The 16,429-nt window shown below is 43.9% G+C and overlaps 1 protein-coding gene across 1 annotated transcript in view; it reads left to right on the top strand.

Annotated features, from left to right (window-relative positions):
* The first annotated feature begins 1,633 nt into the window (after positions 1–1,633).
* Positions 1,634–16,429, top strand: part of msrab (methionine sulfoxide reductase Ab) — a 45,681-nt gene continuing 30,885 nt past the window's right edge. The window contains exons 1-3 of the mRNA XM_014210110.3: positions 1,634–3,167; positions 11,844–11,912; positions 12,670–12,789. Coding sequence (XP_014065585.1) covers positions 2,987–3,167; positions 11,844–11,912; positions 12,670–12,789 — 370 coding nt within the window. The 5' untranslated portion in view covers positions 1,634–2,986. The remainder of the gene's footprint in view (positions 3,168–11,843; positions 11,913–12,669; positions 12,790–16,429) is intronic.

Here is a 16,429-nt window from a genome sequence, read left to right as displayed (position 1 = left end):
TAAAATCTAAAATATATTTTGATTTGTTTAACACATTTTTTTGGTTACTACATGATTCCATATGTGTTATTTCATAGTTTTGATGTCTTCACTATTATTCTACAATGTAGGAAATAGTAAAAATAAAAATAAAACCTTGAATGAGTAGGTGTGTCCAAACATTTGACTGGTACGGTATGTACACTGAGTGTACAAAACATTAGGAACACTGGCTTTTTCAATGACATACAGGCCAGGTGAATCCAGGTGAAAGTTATGATCCCTTATTGATGTCACTTGTTAAATCCATTTAAATCAGTGTCGATGAAGGGGAGGAGACAGGTTAAAGTAGGATGTTTAAGCCTTGAGACAATTGAGACATTGATTGTATATGTGTGCCATTCAGAGGTTGAAGGGGTAAGACAAAATATTTAAGTGCCTTTGGACAGGATATGGTAGTAGGTGCCAGGCTCACCGGTTAAAGTGTGTCACAAACTGCAGCACTGCTGGGTTTTTCACGCTCAATAGCCCTCTTATTGGCAGACTCGACAGCCTTGGTTTCTCAAATGATTGCCTCGCCTGGTTTACCAACTACTTCTCTGACAGAATTCAGTGTGTCAAATCGGAGGGCCTGTTGTCCGGACCTCTGGCAGTCTCTATGGGTGTGCCACAGGGTTCAATTCTCGAGCCGACTCTCTTCTCTGTATACATCAATGATGTTGCTCATGCTGCTGGTGATTCTCTGATCCACCTCTACGCAGACGACACCATTCTGTATACTTCTGGCCCCTCTTTGGACACTATGTTAACTAACCTCCAGACGAGCTTCAATGCCATTCAACTCTCCTTCCGTGGCCTCCAACTGCTCTTAAATGCAGGTAAAACTAAATGCATGCTATTCAATCGATCACTGCCCACACCTTCTCGCCCGTCTAGCATCACTACTCTGGATGGCTCTGACTTAGAATACGTGGACAACTACAAATACCTGGGTGTCTGGTTAGACTGTAAACTCTCCTTCCAGACTCACATTAAGCATCTCCAATCCAAAATTAAATCTAGAATCGGCTTCCTATATCGCAACAAAGCATCCTTCACTCATGCTGCCAAACACTCCCTCGTAAAACTGACCATCCTACCGATCCTCGACTTCGGTGATGTCATCTATAAAATAGCCTCCAACACTCTACTCAACAAACTGGATGCAGTCTATCACAGTGCCATCCGTTTTGTCACCAAAGCCCCATACACTACCCACAATTGCGACCTGTACGCTCTCGTTGGTTGGCCCTAGCTTCATACTCGTCACCAAACCCACTGGCTACAGGTTATCTACAAGTCTCTGCTTGGTAAAGCCCTGCCTTATCCCAGCTCACTGGTCACCATAGCAGCACCCACTCGTAGCATACACTCCAGCAGGTATATCTCACTGGTCACACCCAGAACCAATTCCTCCTTTGGCCGCCTTTCCTTCCAGTTCTCTGCTGCCAATGACTGGAACGAACTGCAAAAATCTCTGAAGCTGGAGACCCATATCTACCTCACTAGCTTTAAGCACCAGCTGCCAGAGCAGCTCACAGATCACTGCACCTGTACATAGCCCATCTGTAAACAGCCCATCTATCTACCTACCTCATCCCCATACTGTATTTATTTATTTATCTTGCTCCTTTGCACCCCAGAATCTCTACTTGCACATTCATCTTCTGCACATCTACCATTCCAGTGTTTAATTGCTATATTGTAATTACTTCGCCACCATGGCCTATGTATTGCCTTAACTTACCTCATTTGCACTCACTGTATATAGACTTTTTGTTTTCTTTTGTTCTACTGTATTATTGACTGTATGTTTTGTTTATTCCATGTGTAACTCTGTGTTGTTGTATGTGTCGAATTGCTACGCTTTATCTTGGCCAGGTCGCAGTTGCAAATGAGAACTTGTTTTCAACTAGCCTACCTGGTTAAATAAAGGTGAAATAAAAATAAAAAAATTGACAAAGTGTCCAATCTCAAAAAGCATACTACAGTTTCGGAGCTCTTGGTTTCTAAACAAAAAAAGGGTGGCTAAGACTGCTTACCACCATCAAAATGGGTCTGATGGTGGTCTTTTCCTCCTCCGTTTTGGTGAGCAGGGAGGGACCACACATCCTTCCCTTACCCATTATCCCCTTGTTTTTGAGAGAAACCCACTGGCCACAAACTTCAATTAAACTTCCTGTGCCTAGTAGAAACATCAAAGTGGCCATATCCTCATCCACAAAATGGAGATCATGTTACAACAAGTCTGTTACAAAAGGATTTATTTTTGCCAGCGATCCAATTCACTTTACACTAAACACAGGTACCGGCACTGGAGCAATAATAAACCTAAACTATAACAGTGGAAGAAAATGCATGGTTATTATACTCAAATATGGCAGATTATTTCACCAATCTCCTAAACAAAATGGCACAAACATTTCTGCGACGATTCTTAGGTAAATATAGGAGGATTCACAGACTAGTGAATGAAATGTTTGAAACAAAAGGAAAATGGTTGAGCATTCAAATCTGGAAAATGTTGGGTCTGCGGAGCAATAATAGACCTAAACTTTATTTTAATTGAATTACCTTGCGTTTTCTTCCACGTTTTATACCACTGTTTAAAACACATGAATTACTTGATTGGAAATTACCAAAGAGAAAAAATAGAGGCTGCCTTTGCCCTCTGCTGCATTTAAACAGATGCACCGCCCTGAACTAACCCCCAGAATGAGCGATGGAGGATGGTGAAAAGCTCATTTGCATGCTGAACGGCGTTGTTAATGTGGATATTTATTTAAATTTAATTTATTTCACGCACACACTGCACTGTAGGCTTTTGTGCCAAAGTCATATTAACCCCTGCCTATTTATTATTCAGTGCACGACGTCCCGCACGCACGTTGAATATTCATGTTGATGGACATTCGCTGTCGTTTTACTCCTCCCATATCCCAACGCAACAGCGGCGCGACGCAGCGCCATGGAGACTGTCAAAGTACAGAAGAAACTATGTTTACTGTTATTCGCTAAAGCACAACTGCTTCTCGCTTGGCGCCTTCTTTTTATTGTGTCACTCGCTGTCGCAGACATGGCAGACACAACAGCCATGCCCACCAAAGACCGCGCTCTGAAAGGAAGGGAGGAAAAAATGGTCGTGGCAGGTAAATGAAAACACGTCTCTCGTAAAACTACATCGTGCCACACAAGATGTTTGTTTACAAGTCCTCCGGGCACAGCAAAGTCAGATGACGATGCACACAGGGGTTTAACGTTTTTTCCATGATTGTCATATGACGTTTCTAAGTTAATATATGGTTATTCACCTCTCTGGTTCAACTATAGGCATATGGGTTTAACGACCAATGAGGGGTGGTCCTGAGCCTAGTTTTGTGACGTATTAGGCTACGCCTTATGGTCATCAGTTATATTCAAAGTTATCCCAAAATATTTACTGTATCACTTTATCATGCACATAATTTGCCCCCAGATCATTGAAAGTGTTGTTTGATTTGGTCTCTGTGTCATAATGGACTAAATATTTATTTGACAAAGTAGCCTTTGCAAACGTTCCCGTCCACTGGGGTGTAATTCTTTAGGGGCTATTCATTTGAGATAATTTGAGTGAGTTTAATGCTTATGAGAGTATGTGCTTGGATGGTGTCTATAAATGTCTATGTAACTTGTTTTTGTAATAAGCATAATCACCAATTTCAAGATTCCAACCACATAAGTTTGCACACATGACATATCAGATTGTTGGCATTGATTATGCAATGCATCATCCATCCTGAGTTTGCAAAGAGGATGATTTTGAGGTCCGGTCAACCCTCCCCCACGCCTCTCCATCCCGGCCAACTAGCTGCTTAGTGCATGGCCTTGAGCACCACACCCAAAGCATTCTGGGGAGCTCTGCAGCCCACTGCAGTGTCCAGGGGCCCATCTGTGCATTATGCGCATGAGAAGCTCCACCCTGTCGTAAATTCCCGGGCCGTCTGTCGGAGCAGCTCGGAGACACCGCATGGCGGAAATCTGTCCTCCCCTAGTCACCGTGGGGGGGTTGGGGAGGGGGACTGCGAGAAGGACACCCTGTTCCTGGCCAACTTGGTCCTAAACGTGTAAGGGCCCGTTTTCACTAAGCATCTCAGATTAGGAACGATGATCAGGTCCCCATGTCCATGTAATCATATTCATTAGGATTTAAAAGGGAAAAATGATCCTAGATCAGCACTTCTACTCTGAGAACCTTCGTGAATATAAGCTCAGGCTTGTAGCTCAGCAGTAGAGGAGATGCTTCGCATGTACTGCACAAGACTTATCCATGGTTGATGGTTCAATCCTCAGCATATATCCTAATCGTGGTCTTGTTGCCTGTAGGCACTAACCAGAAACACCTAGCTTTAGGATAGACAGACAGGGTGGCAATACTATCCTAAGTCAGACTTTAACCTCAGGCCTTCATGGAAGGAAGTGCACACAGGCTATAGTGGTGTGAATGTCTACACACTGTGCGTTGCCACACTTTTTATTTAACTAGGCAAGTCAGTTCAGAACAAATTCTTATTTACAACAACAGCCTACCCCGGCCAAATCCTAACCCGGACGACACTGGGCCAATTGTGCGCCGCCCTTTGGGACTCCCAATCACGGGCGGTTGTGATACAGCCTGGAATTGAACCAGGGTCTGTAGTGACACCTCTAGCACTGAGATGCAGTGCCTTAGACTGCTGCGCCATTCGGGAGCCCACACTTACCTAACTTTCGTTCTCTGAAAGGAACTTGTAATGTCATGATATGACCCAGTCTCTTCTCAGTAGCCCAGATGGTCTCCCATCCAGGTTCTGACCAGGCCCAAGCCTGCTTAGCTTCAGATGACAGACAGCAGAGGGAATGACTGGTTGGCTTGTATTTGGTTTCATATGGCATCATAGTAGTAGCCTCTGACAGTCAGGATATAGCCTACTGTAGAGAAGGAGTCATAACTGAGAAAGAATCCGCATGCTTTTGTTTTGGAATAGAGGCTACCTTAACACGGTTTGCTCTTTGGTTTTCCCTGTAGCCTAGTGTATTTGTATTTTCTTCAGTATTCTGTAGCATGCTGCCATCTTTCCCTGTACCTCCTGAAGTGATCAATTCCTCAGATTCCATACTGTAGCAGCTCCATCTTGCTGACTGTAGCAGTCAAGATCAATTGGGTGATGGGGCGGGAGTCCTCTCCATAGCAACCAGAAATGGTTGCTAGGATACACGTTGTATGGGAAGCATGGGGGATGAATGTTCTGACGGCCTGTGGTCTCCCCTTCTCCCTCACTGAATAAACGTTAGCACAAACTTGCCCACAACCCCTAGTTTTCCCACTTAATGCTGTCTCGCTTTGGCTGAACTAGCGAAAGTCGTCGCTTTTAATGCTTCACTACTAGTGGCCCGTTGCAAATAGCTTTTTGGAACTATTTCAAATACGCTGACTGTGTAGATATACCAATGACTATTCTTACTCACAGAAAAACATAGTATAGTAAGTTTAGTTTTGAACTTTCAGCCACAACACTCCAAATGAAAAGCCATTTCGTTTGTCATGTATTTTTTTTCTCACTCAGAAGAGCTCAAGGCTCACTCACCTCCTCTTCTTTCCAATAGTTATAAAACTACAGACCACCATCACCACCACCATATTGCTCCATCCCACCTACCTCTCCCCACAACGCCCCGCTTCGCCTCATCCCGACTTATCATCCCATGATGCTTTGCGGTGGAGCAGAGCGTAGTTGGCACCAGTAGAAAGCACCAACCTTCGCCTCGTGCCGGACTGTCTGAGAGAGAGAGAGAGAGAGAGAGAGAGAGAGAGAGAGAGAGAGAGAGAGAGAGGAGAGAGAGAGAGAGGAGAGAGAGAGGAGAGAGAGAGAGAGAGAGAGAGAGAGAGAGAGAGAGAGAGAGAGAGAGAGAGAGAGACTTGGGAGAAGTTAAAAGTCTGGAATGCAACCTCTTCATCACAGCATTGGCATGGAATCCTCGATTCCCGGAAACCTGGATTCTCTCATATTTACGTGTGCGGCAGGAATCTGTTTCCGTGGACGAAAAATGCAGGAATGTTACAGTGGCACAAAAGGCTAACAAAGGAAAACGCCAGTTCGGTGACGGAACTGGGCACATTATTTGGTCGCAAAAGAGCGAAGTTAGCCCTACCATGACCGGTGGAGAGGCTGGCGAAAGCAAGTTTTGACCGAACGTGGTAGCCGATGGTTTGCGGAGTTGTTTTATTTCTACCACCACAATTAAAAGCCAAAATAAGCCAACAAAAGCCGTCTGATTTCTGATTACTACTGCTTTACGGTTTGACTGTAGGCACTTTTCAATTTCCTCCAAAAACAAAGGACAAAGAAAACGCCCGTATTTTATCCAAGTCACACCAAAAGTATTTTTTCACACGTTGTATCCTTTTGTAAGCTCACCACCACCTCCCTTATTCCTTTTCTCTCCCTCCTCTCCATTGCTGGCATATTCAACCAGTTATTTTGCCTCCTCGGTGCTATTTGTAAGGTGGGGTGTTGTTGGCAAAGGCACCCGCTGGCATTGGCGGGGGGGACTGGGCTCAGTGAAAAGAGCCATCCTGGAACCATCTGGACCTCTGCCAGGGCTCCATGGGAGAAATACCCACAGCAGAGGTTGGTGTGTGTGCTCCAAGGAGATGTAGCTTTCGTGTATGTGTATATGTGTGTATGTGTGTATGTGTGTGTGTGTGTGTGTGTGTGTGTGGTGTGTGTGTGTGTAAGGGAGAGAGAGACTGATGATAGGAACATGGTGGGAGGAGAGGAGGGGGTGTGAAGAGAGAGAAGGCAGGAGAATGGCAGGAACACAGAGACGAGAGAATAGAGGGAGAGCGATTTTGGCGCTGAGCGAGATTCTGTCGACGACCGCTACATGTCAGCGTGTTCTTGGCCTTCTCTGTTTTTACATATTAAAAAAAAAAAAAATCCTTGTTTGTTTGTTTTTTCGACCCCCGTTCACTTTTTGGACCTGGCGCCCGTGCCATTGCGTTCATCTGCTGCCCAAAGGCATGGCGGTTTTCGGAAGCCAAAAGAATCTCGCCGTCCATCCCTCTGCCACGGTCATCTGTTGCTTCTCCCTGGCGATTTTCTTTTCTCTTTTTTAGCATTTGGCATCGTACACTCCTCCTCATTCTTCTCCTACTCCTCCCACTCTATTGCTTTCCTGTCCTCTCTCCACTTATTTCTCCACTCATTGACTTCTTGCAATACTGCGATACTGCTGTTTGCCTGATCCTGTCTTTTTGTGAGAGGGTGGTGGGTGGTAGGGGTATGAGTGTGTCCATGAATAGGGTGGCAGGGCCAGTCTACCTACTGGCTCAAAGATGTGACCTGACACGGGGGAGCGCAGTAAGACGAGTGTCTGCTTGAAGCGATCTATCCCAACATTAGGATCAGGAGTTTTTCCTGATCAAGGTTTTTCGTCAGGAAAAAGTGTTTGCAGACGCATGATCTTAGAGACTTTCCACTGGCGCACCGTCATTCAAGATGGCTGTTCAGGGGTGGGTAGAGTGAGGCTACTCTGGGGTTCAGGGCTACATTGATTTGTCGCAATGTCGGCTTTTCTATTTTCTAACGAACTCCGTGTTGGCCAAGCTATCGTATTTATCTACTTTCTTCTACACACAAGTCAATACATTTCATATTGTGGGAATTTACTGGATCTCAAGCTGAAATGCTATATAACATCTATTTGTATGGACCCTATTACACACAGTGCCTTCGGAAAGTATTCACACCCCTTGATTTTATTCTAAAATTCATTAAATAAAACATAATACTCAGCAATCTACACACAATACTCCATAATGAACAAGTGAAAAACAGGTTTTTTGATTGGAGTCCACCTGTGGTGAATTGAATTGATTGGATATGATTTGGAAAGGCACACACCTGTCTATATAAGGTCCCACAGTTGACAGTGTATGTCAGTGCAAAAACCAAGCCATGAGGTGAAAGGAATTGTCTGTAGAGCTCCGAGACAGGATTGTGTCGAGGCACATATCTGGCGAAGGGTACCTAGAAATGTCTGCAGCACCGAAGGCACTCAAGAACACAGTGGCCTCCATTCTTAAATGGAAGACGTTTGGAAACATCAAGTCTCTTCCTAGAGCTGGCTGCCCGGCCAAACTGAGCAATCGGGGGAGAAGGGCCTTGGTCAGGGAGGTGACCAAGAACCCGATGGTCACTCTGACAGAGCTCTAGAGTTCCTCTGTGGAGATGGGAAACTTTCCAGAAGGACAACCATCTCAACAGCACTCCACCAATCATGGTAGAGTGGCCAGACAGAAGCCACTCCTCATTAAAAGGCACATGACAGCCCGCTTGGAGTTTGTCAAAAGGCACCTAAAGGACTCGCAGACCATGAGAAACAAGATTCTCTGGTCTGATGAAACCAAGATTGAACTCTTTGGCCAGAATGCCAAACGTCACGTCTGGAGGAAACCTGGCACCATCCCTACGGTGAAGCATGGTGGTGGCAGAGTCATGCTGTGGGGATGTTTTTCAGCAGCAGGGACTGGAAGACTAGTCAGGCTCGAGGCAAAGATGAACGGAGCAAAGTACAGAGAGATCCTTGATGAAAACCTGCTCCAGAGCACTCAGGACCTCAGACTGGGGCAAAGATTCACCTTCCAACAGGACAACGACCCTAAGCACACAGTCAAGACAACGCAGGAGTGGCTTCAGGAAAAGTCTCTAAATGTTCTTGAGTGGCCCAGCCAGAGCCCGGACTTGAACCCGATCGAACATCTCTGGAGAGACCTGTTAATAGCTGTGTAGCAACGCTCCCCATCCAACCTGACAGAGCTTGAGAGAATCTGCAGAGAAGAATGGGAGAAACAGGTGTCCCAAGCTTGTAGCGTCATACCCAAGAAGACTTGATGCTGTAATCGCTGCCAAAAGTGCTTCAACAAAGTACTGAGTAAACGGTCTGAATACTTATGTAAATGTGATATCTGTTTTTTTTATTTGTATAAATTAGCAAAAAATTCTGAAGACCTGTTTTTTGCTTTGTCATTATGGGGTATTGTGTGTAGCTTGATGAGGGAGTAAGGCTGTAACGTAACAAAATGTGGAAAATGTCAGGGGGTCTGAATACTTTCCGAAGGCACTGTATGCCTTTAGGTCACTAGTCATTTCATCAGAAGTCTAAAATTACAACCCAAGCTATCCATTGTGTTGGGCTTTAGTATCACAATTCCGTCCATCATTTCTATTATATGATATTTCCCTGATTGACAGTAGTCTACTGTGGAGATAACATTGAGCATATTAAAACAACCACATTTTTTTACTTAAAAAAAAAAACATTTTGTCATTTAGCAGACGCTCTTATCCAGAGCGACTTACAGTAGTGAATGCATACATTTCATTTCATGCATTTTTGATTTTTTTTTGTACTGGCCCCCCGTGGGAATCGAACCCACAACCCTGGCGTTGCAAACACCATGCTCAACCAACTGAGCCACAGGGAAGATCTGTGGGTGCCAGGTGCCACCCGCACACAACCGGGTGGCACCTGGCAATTGGAGATTTTTACTATTCAGGTTAATGTCAAACATGATCTGAAATTCACCCAGATATAACACGGACCAAAAGCAAACGCCCCCCATTACACTCTGGTGTGTGTGTGTGTGCTTGCATTTGTGCACACGCATTCACAGCCGTTTATCCACAAACTAAAATGAGCCTGTGAAGCAGTGTAAACCAGCCTGGCTCGGTTAGAGATTTACAGACTAAGTCACCTCAGTCGTGTTAGCATTAATCTGCGTGCTGGTTATTCTTTCAGTTTTCGCGCTTTATTTCCATTCCGTTTATTCCATCCATATCGGCACAGTTGGCATCGATGCACCGCCCCCGCAACCACTTCGTATATGTAGCATATAATTTTGTTTTTCAGGTTCTATTCAATACTGTATAACAAGGGGCACAGTTTGGCACGACAGCCATTTCCACCATGCCACCAGGGTCATACAAAGAGAGTGCATCGTCCACCTTTTGACCCCCTTCACAGAAATCGCTGCTGGTTGGTTTGAAGTAGGGGAGGGTGGGGTAGGGCTGGGCGATATGGACAAAATATTATCTCACGGTATTAAAAAAAAAAAAAAAAAGACATTATGATGGTATTTTATGTTTTTTAATAATAAAAGTTCTATATTTGTTTTATGAGTAGTTCATGACCCTAGGGTGTCAACACATACATTCGAAGTGATTTCAATGGGTCTTTCTCCATTCTGTTTGTTTTATACTGTTCAATTCAACTTCAACCCCCAAAAAGTCAGCATTTTCATTTGCATTTGAGATCATTTCCACACTGCCACGTAGGGCTGCATGATATGGGCAAGTAATCGGGGCCTTATTTTTAACCAAATGTTGCAATTTGACTTGCGATTTAGAGCAAAACACTTGGGTTAACTGTTGGATTCATGGGAATATAATGTATAGTCTAATTATATAGTTAGAATATAATAGTGGGCACGTTTAATACAGTGTTTTTTGGCATGAAAATAAATGAAAATGCCAGGGAGGAGTTATTGTGACAGGGTAGAAACTAATGTGTTGATAGGTGTTTCCTAGGAGACCCTATAATCTTTGGCTGCATTGAATGTTTTCTCTTAGCTACTTCATGTAGCTAACATATTCTTACTTTGCGTTTACCTCTTTAATTTAGAAGACACTGTTGCCCAAACAACATGCTGATTTAGGTCTACACAATCACTGGTATTATCAGGCTGTATAGCTAATTACGCTTGCTCTTACTCAGTACATTTATTAGCCAGCTAGCGATTAGCATCCACCAAGATTTAGGAACAACTTGCTAAGAAAAGACAAACTTGCTGTTTGCAGATGTAAGAAACACAGGCTAATAGTGGTATTATAGAATGCTGCTAGTAGATTTATATTAAGAAGCAAAGTGACAAATGCATCGTTGTCATCAACAGTGTTGCATGTGCTGCATTGACCATGCAGACTGAACGCAAGTGTCTCGTGGTCTAGGAACATCAAATGCGCTCCTTGAGTGACAGGGGGCGTGGCTTGGTCTGTGTGGAAAGCGGCATGGAAAGAGAGAGTGGAGAGAGATGACTCAAGTAGAAAAGTAAACGATAAAAATGGACGTTACACACTGCGTATCACATTTAACAAACCAAACATTCAAATACCGCTATAGAAGGTAAAGTAAAATCCCAAACCGGTCCGTGCATCAATACCGGTATATCGCAAAAAAACGGTATACCGCCCAGCCCTAGGGTGGGGTTAGAAATGGGGGTCAGAACCATTTAATCTTCTATGTGTCTTCCAACTCTAGAGCCACCCGGCTCTGATCCCGCTTAGCAAGAACAGGCCGGCTTGCCAAAGCGGTCGTTAATCCGACCCATGCAGCATGCCACCGTTTTAGTTTACCTGGGGAGAGGAGAGGAGAGGAGAGGAGAGGGGGAGGAGAGTGGGGGAGGAGGAGAGAGGGGGAGATTTTACTGGGACATCGCCTGACTAGTGCCACTTTACCCTGCTTCGCTGTGGTGACCTTTGTCCTCCTGACCTCCATGCACTACTGTTAAGCAGCATGGCACAGATTGGACACATACATACTCTCACAATGGCATGTTGATGTCGCCACTCATTGGTCAGGGATCTGATGTTGATTGTCTCATATTAATCCGTCATCGTCGGTCGTCATCATTTTCATTTGAATTGCACAAAGCGTTTTATACACAATGATACTGACTGTCATTTCTTTTTCTCCTCTCTCTTTCTCTCTCTTTTTCTCTCTCTATCCCCCTCCCCTCCCCCCCATAGAGAAGCATGCTGTCAATGGCAACCCCACAGTGGAGCCGTTTCCAGAGGGCATGGAGACCATCATGTTTGGTAAGCCTCAATCTCTTTCAAATGACCGCTACCACTGATGACCGCTTTCACTTTTCATTGGTTCTCGTCAGCTGTGGTCATATTGCAGTCTTATGAACAATAGTAGCAGTAGTAGTGTTATATGGAGGAACACAGTAGTATTGATAGAGTATGTGTTTTTGATCATCTAGGATCAGCTTACCCTCCCCAAATCCTAAACGTGACAAAATCAAATCAAATTATATTTGTCACATGCGCCGAATACAACAGGTGTAGTAGACCTTACAGTGAAATGCTTACTTATAAGCCCTTAACCAACAATGCAGTTAAGGAAAATACCCCCAAAAATAAGAAATAAAAGTAATAAATAATTAAAGAGCAGCAGTAAAATAACAATAGCGAGGCTATATGCAGGGGGTACCAGTACAGAGTCAATGTGCGGGGACACCGGTTAGTCGAGGTAATGGTAGAGGTAATATGTACATGTTGGTAGAGTTATTAAAGTGACTATGCATAGATAATAACAGAGAGTAGCAGCGGCAAAAAAGAGGGGCGATGCAAATAGTTTGGGTAGCCATTTGACTAGATGTTCAGGAGTCTTATGGCTTGGGAGTAGAAGCTGTTTAGAAGCCTCTTGGACCTAGACTTGGCGCTCCAGTACAGCTTGAGGTGCGGTAGCAGAGAGAACAGTCTATGACTAGGGTGGCTGGAGTCTATGCGGTAAAACCATGTCAAATTGACCTTAGATCATGTCTAAGTATGTCTCTCTCTGGGCCAGGTATGGGCTGTTTCTGGGGACCTGAAAAGCGCTTCTGGCAGAAATCGGGGGTGTTCTCTACCCATGTGGGCTACGCAGGGGGACACACACCCAACCCCAACTACCAGGAAGTGTGCTCAGGTAACTACACACACACACACAAACCCCACCCTCCTCACACAAAAACACGTCTATGTACACTAGTGATGCACAGGTCAGCTCTTTGTTCACCCGTTCGCAACCACCTGACTATATGTGATAAAGTGAGAATCTGAGGCCCACACCTGACCCTAACCCGCAAATATAGAAAATTTGCTCCACAGTCAGAGATGCCGGAATGATTATTTGTTATTCAACTTGTCTATAATAATTAGATACAGTGGGGGGGGGGAAAGTATTTGATCCCCTGCTGATTTTGTACGTTTGCCCACTGACAAAGAAAGGATCAGTCTATAATTTTAATGGTAGGTTTATTTGAACAGTGAGAGACAAAAAAATCCAGAAAAACGCATGTCAAAAATGTTAGAAAATGATTTGCATTTTAAATGAGGGAAATAAGTATTTGACCCCTCTGCAAAACATGACTTAGTACTTGGTGGCAAAACCCTTGTTGGCAATCAGAGGTCAGACGTTTCATGTAGTTGGCCACCAGGTTTGCACACATCTCATGAGGGATTTTGTCCCACTCCTCTTTGCAGATCTTCTCCAAGTCATTAAGGTTTCGAGGCTGACGTTTGGCAACTCGAACCTTCGGCTCCCTCCACAGATTTTCTATGGGATTAAGGTCTGGAGACTGGCTAGGCCACTCCAGGACCTTAATGTGCTTCTTCTAGAGCCACTCCTTTGTTGCCTTGGCCGTATGTTTTGGGTCATTGTCATGCTGGAATACCCATCCACGACCCATTTTCAATGCCCTGGCTGAGGGAAGGAGGTTCTCACCCAAGATTTGACGGTAAATGGCCCCGTCCATCGTCCCTTTGATGCGGTGAAGTTGTCCTGTCCCCTTAGCAGAAAAACACCCCCAAAGCATAATGTTTCCACCTCCATGTTTGACGGTGGAGATGGTGTTTTTGGGGTCATAGGCAGCATTCCTCCTCCTCCAAACACGGCGAGTTGAGTTGATGCCAAAGAGCTCCATTTTGGTCTCATCTGACCACAACACTTTCACCAGTTGTCCTCTGAGTCATTAAGATGTTCATTGGCAAACTTCAGACGGGCATGTATATGTATTCTTGAGCAGAGGGACCTTGCGGGCGCTGCAGGATTTCAGTCCTTCACGGCGTAGTGTGTTACCAATTGTTTTCTTGGTGACTATGGTCCCAGCTGCCTTGAGATCATTGACAAGATCCTCCCGTATAGTTCTGGGCTCATTCCTCACCGTTCTCATGATCATTGCAACTCCACGAGGTGAGATCTTGCATGGAGCCCCAGGCCGAGGGATATTGACAGTTCTTTTGTGTTTCTTCCATTTGCGAATAATCGCACCAAATGTTGTCACCTTCTCACCAAGCTGCTTGGCGATGGTCTTGTAGCCCATTCCAGCCTTGTGTAGGTCTACAATCTTGTCCCTGACATCCTTGGAGAGGTCTTTGGTCTTGGCCATGGTGGAGAGTTTGGAATCTGATTGATTGATTGCTTCTGTGGACAGGTGTCTTTTTTACAGATAACAAGCTGCTGTTATGAGCACTCCCTTTAAGAGTGTGCTCCTAATCTCAGCTCGTTACCTGTATAAAAGACACCCGGGAGCCAGAAATCTTTCTGATTGAGAGGGGGTCAAATACTTATTTCCCTCATTAAAATGCAAATCAATTTATAACATTTTTGACATGCGTTTTTTAGGATATTTTTGTTGTTATTCTGTCTCTCAGTGTTCAAATAAACCTACCATTAAAATTATAGACTGATCCTTTCTTTGTCAGTGGGCAAACGTACAAAATCAGCAGGGGATCAAATACTTTTTTCCCCCACTGTACATGCAGTTTCTCTTCTGTCATTACTTGGGACTCTATTCAATCAGATCCGCTTTAGACGACATCCGCATAGCGGCTGTTTTGGCGGTGTTGTAGGTGGAACTGCGTTAGAGCTGTCATATCCACAAGCGGCTCCTGGCATTATACCTAAAGCGGAGTCGCATTACGAGAAATCCCGCGCAGCCTTGTTTACAAGTTCGAACACTGGAATGAGAGACGTAAACTACACCTGGGTTAGGCTGATAAAAATTCTCATTATTTTGTTGAATGATTTTCAATTTGAGCGTCATTATTTCTATGTATCCTACATTTTCTCATTCTGAATTTCTAACGTGAGTGGGACAGGTATAGCTTTGTGACAATGATCAAGAGCAGCTGCTCACCGATTTGACAGCTCCAATGCAGTTACACCTTCCCGGTCCTATGTCATACATCGATAGAATGAACGCTTCATCTGTAAAGTTTTGTCTTTCATCTCTGCTTCTCTCGCACAGCGAAGACAAGGACCGGGGAGAAAATGCAATAAAAAAGATGAAAGATTTCAAATGACATCAGTTTGACCGGTTTTAAGGGAATTTAAAGATGTGATATCGACCCAACACATTTCTGATACGATTTTAGTTTGGCTTGGATGCATATTTTATGTGGTTGAAATACTATCAGCTTTTTATGATGCTGATAAAGATAGCATCTTTATAGACGCTCCCTAACCGTCCATTCATTCTCTTCAATCCTGTTCCAGAGTCAAAATGTACATTTGTTGAATTATTTTACTGCAAGAACTGCATAATTCTGCAGGAGTTAATATTAAGGCTATGTGAGAGGTTATAGACCTATAGTCAGTGTCCAGATTTCAGTTACTATTCCATTTAATCTAGAAGAAAAAGAAACACACACCTATTAAGGCGAGGTGCTGGCTAGCGGAGTCGAAAACTAGAAAGTAAGGGAGAGCCGCACACTCTAGGAGCTCAGATGCAAAAATGTAATATCTAAAAATAAAATAAATAAATAAATAAAATGTAATATCCAACGTTTCGACAGCCAAGCTGTCTCATCAGGGTATGATCACAAACACTGCGGGATGACTCATTTATATAGTGTCAAAAGACAGACAGGTGTCTGTAATCATGGCCAAGTGTGGCCTAATACCATTGGTTAATTCTCAAATATAAAAATGGCATACAAAGAACAGCATACAAAAAAACAAATGGATAGCATACGATCATAGATTCATTTTAGACTACACAAGCTTACAAACAATTACAATGGCAAAGTCACAATAATCACAAGAATGGCTTAAGATCAAAGTCTATGTTGAGACCGAAAGATGCAAGGGTCTTTAAGTTAAAGATCCAGGCAGCCTCTCGTTTTAACAATAAATTATCAAGGTCACCCCCTCTCCTAGGGAGGGTGACATGTTCGATGCCAATATAACGCAGAGATGAAATCGAGTGGTTTGCTTCCAAAAAGTGGGCCGCAACTGGGTAAGTCAAGTTTTTGCACCTAATGGTGCTACGATGCTCTGAGATACGTATTTTAAATTCACGCTTTGTTTTACCCACATAATTTTTTACCACAAGGACAAGTTATAAGATAAATATTTGCCTTAGTGGAGCACGTAATAACACCTTTGATTGGGATCGATTTCTACTATTACATTTAACCCATCTGAACAGTACAGTTCCCTTGACGTTCCATATTGTTTTGTGACTGTCGAATTTGTATAGTGCCTCACAATCATCACGCACAACAGATTTCCCAAACATTAGGCTACTGTTCTGGCCCTCCCTTCTCTTTATTTTCAACTCTCC

The sequence above is a fragment of the Salmo salar genome, chromosome 09 (genome assembly GCF_965601325.2).
Source record: "Salmo salar chromosome 09, fSalSal1, whole genome shotgun sequence".
NCBI classification, from domain to species: domain Eukaryota; kingdom Metazoa; phylum Chordata; class Actinopteri; order Salmoniformes; family Salmonidae; genus Salmo; species Salmo salar.
The sequence above is the reverse complement of the archived record's forward strand: the minus strand, read 5'-3'. Positions and strand labels throughout refer to the sequence as shown.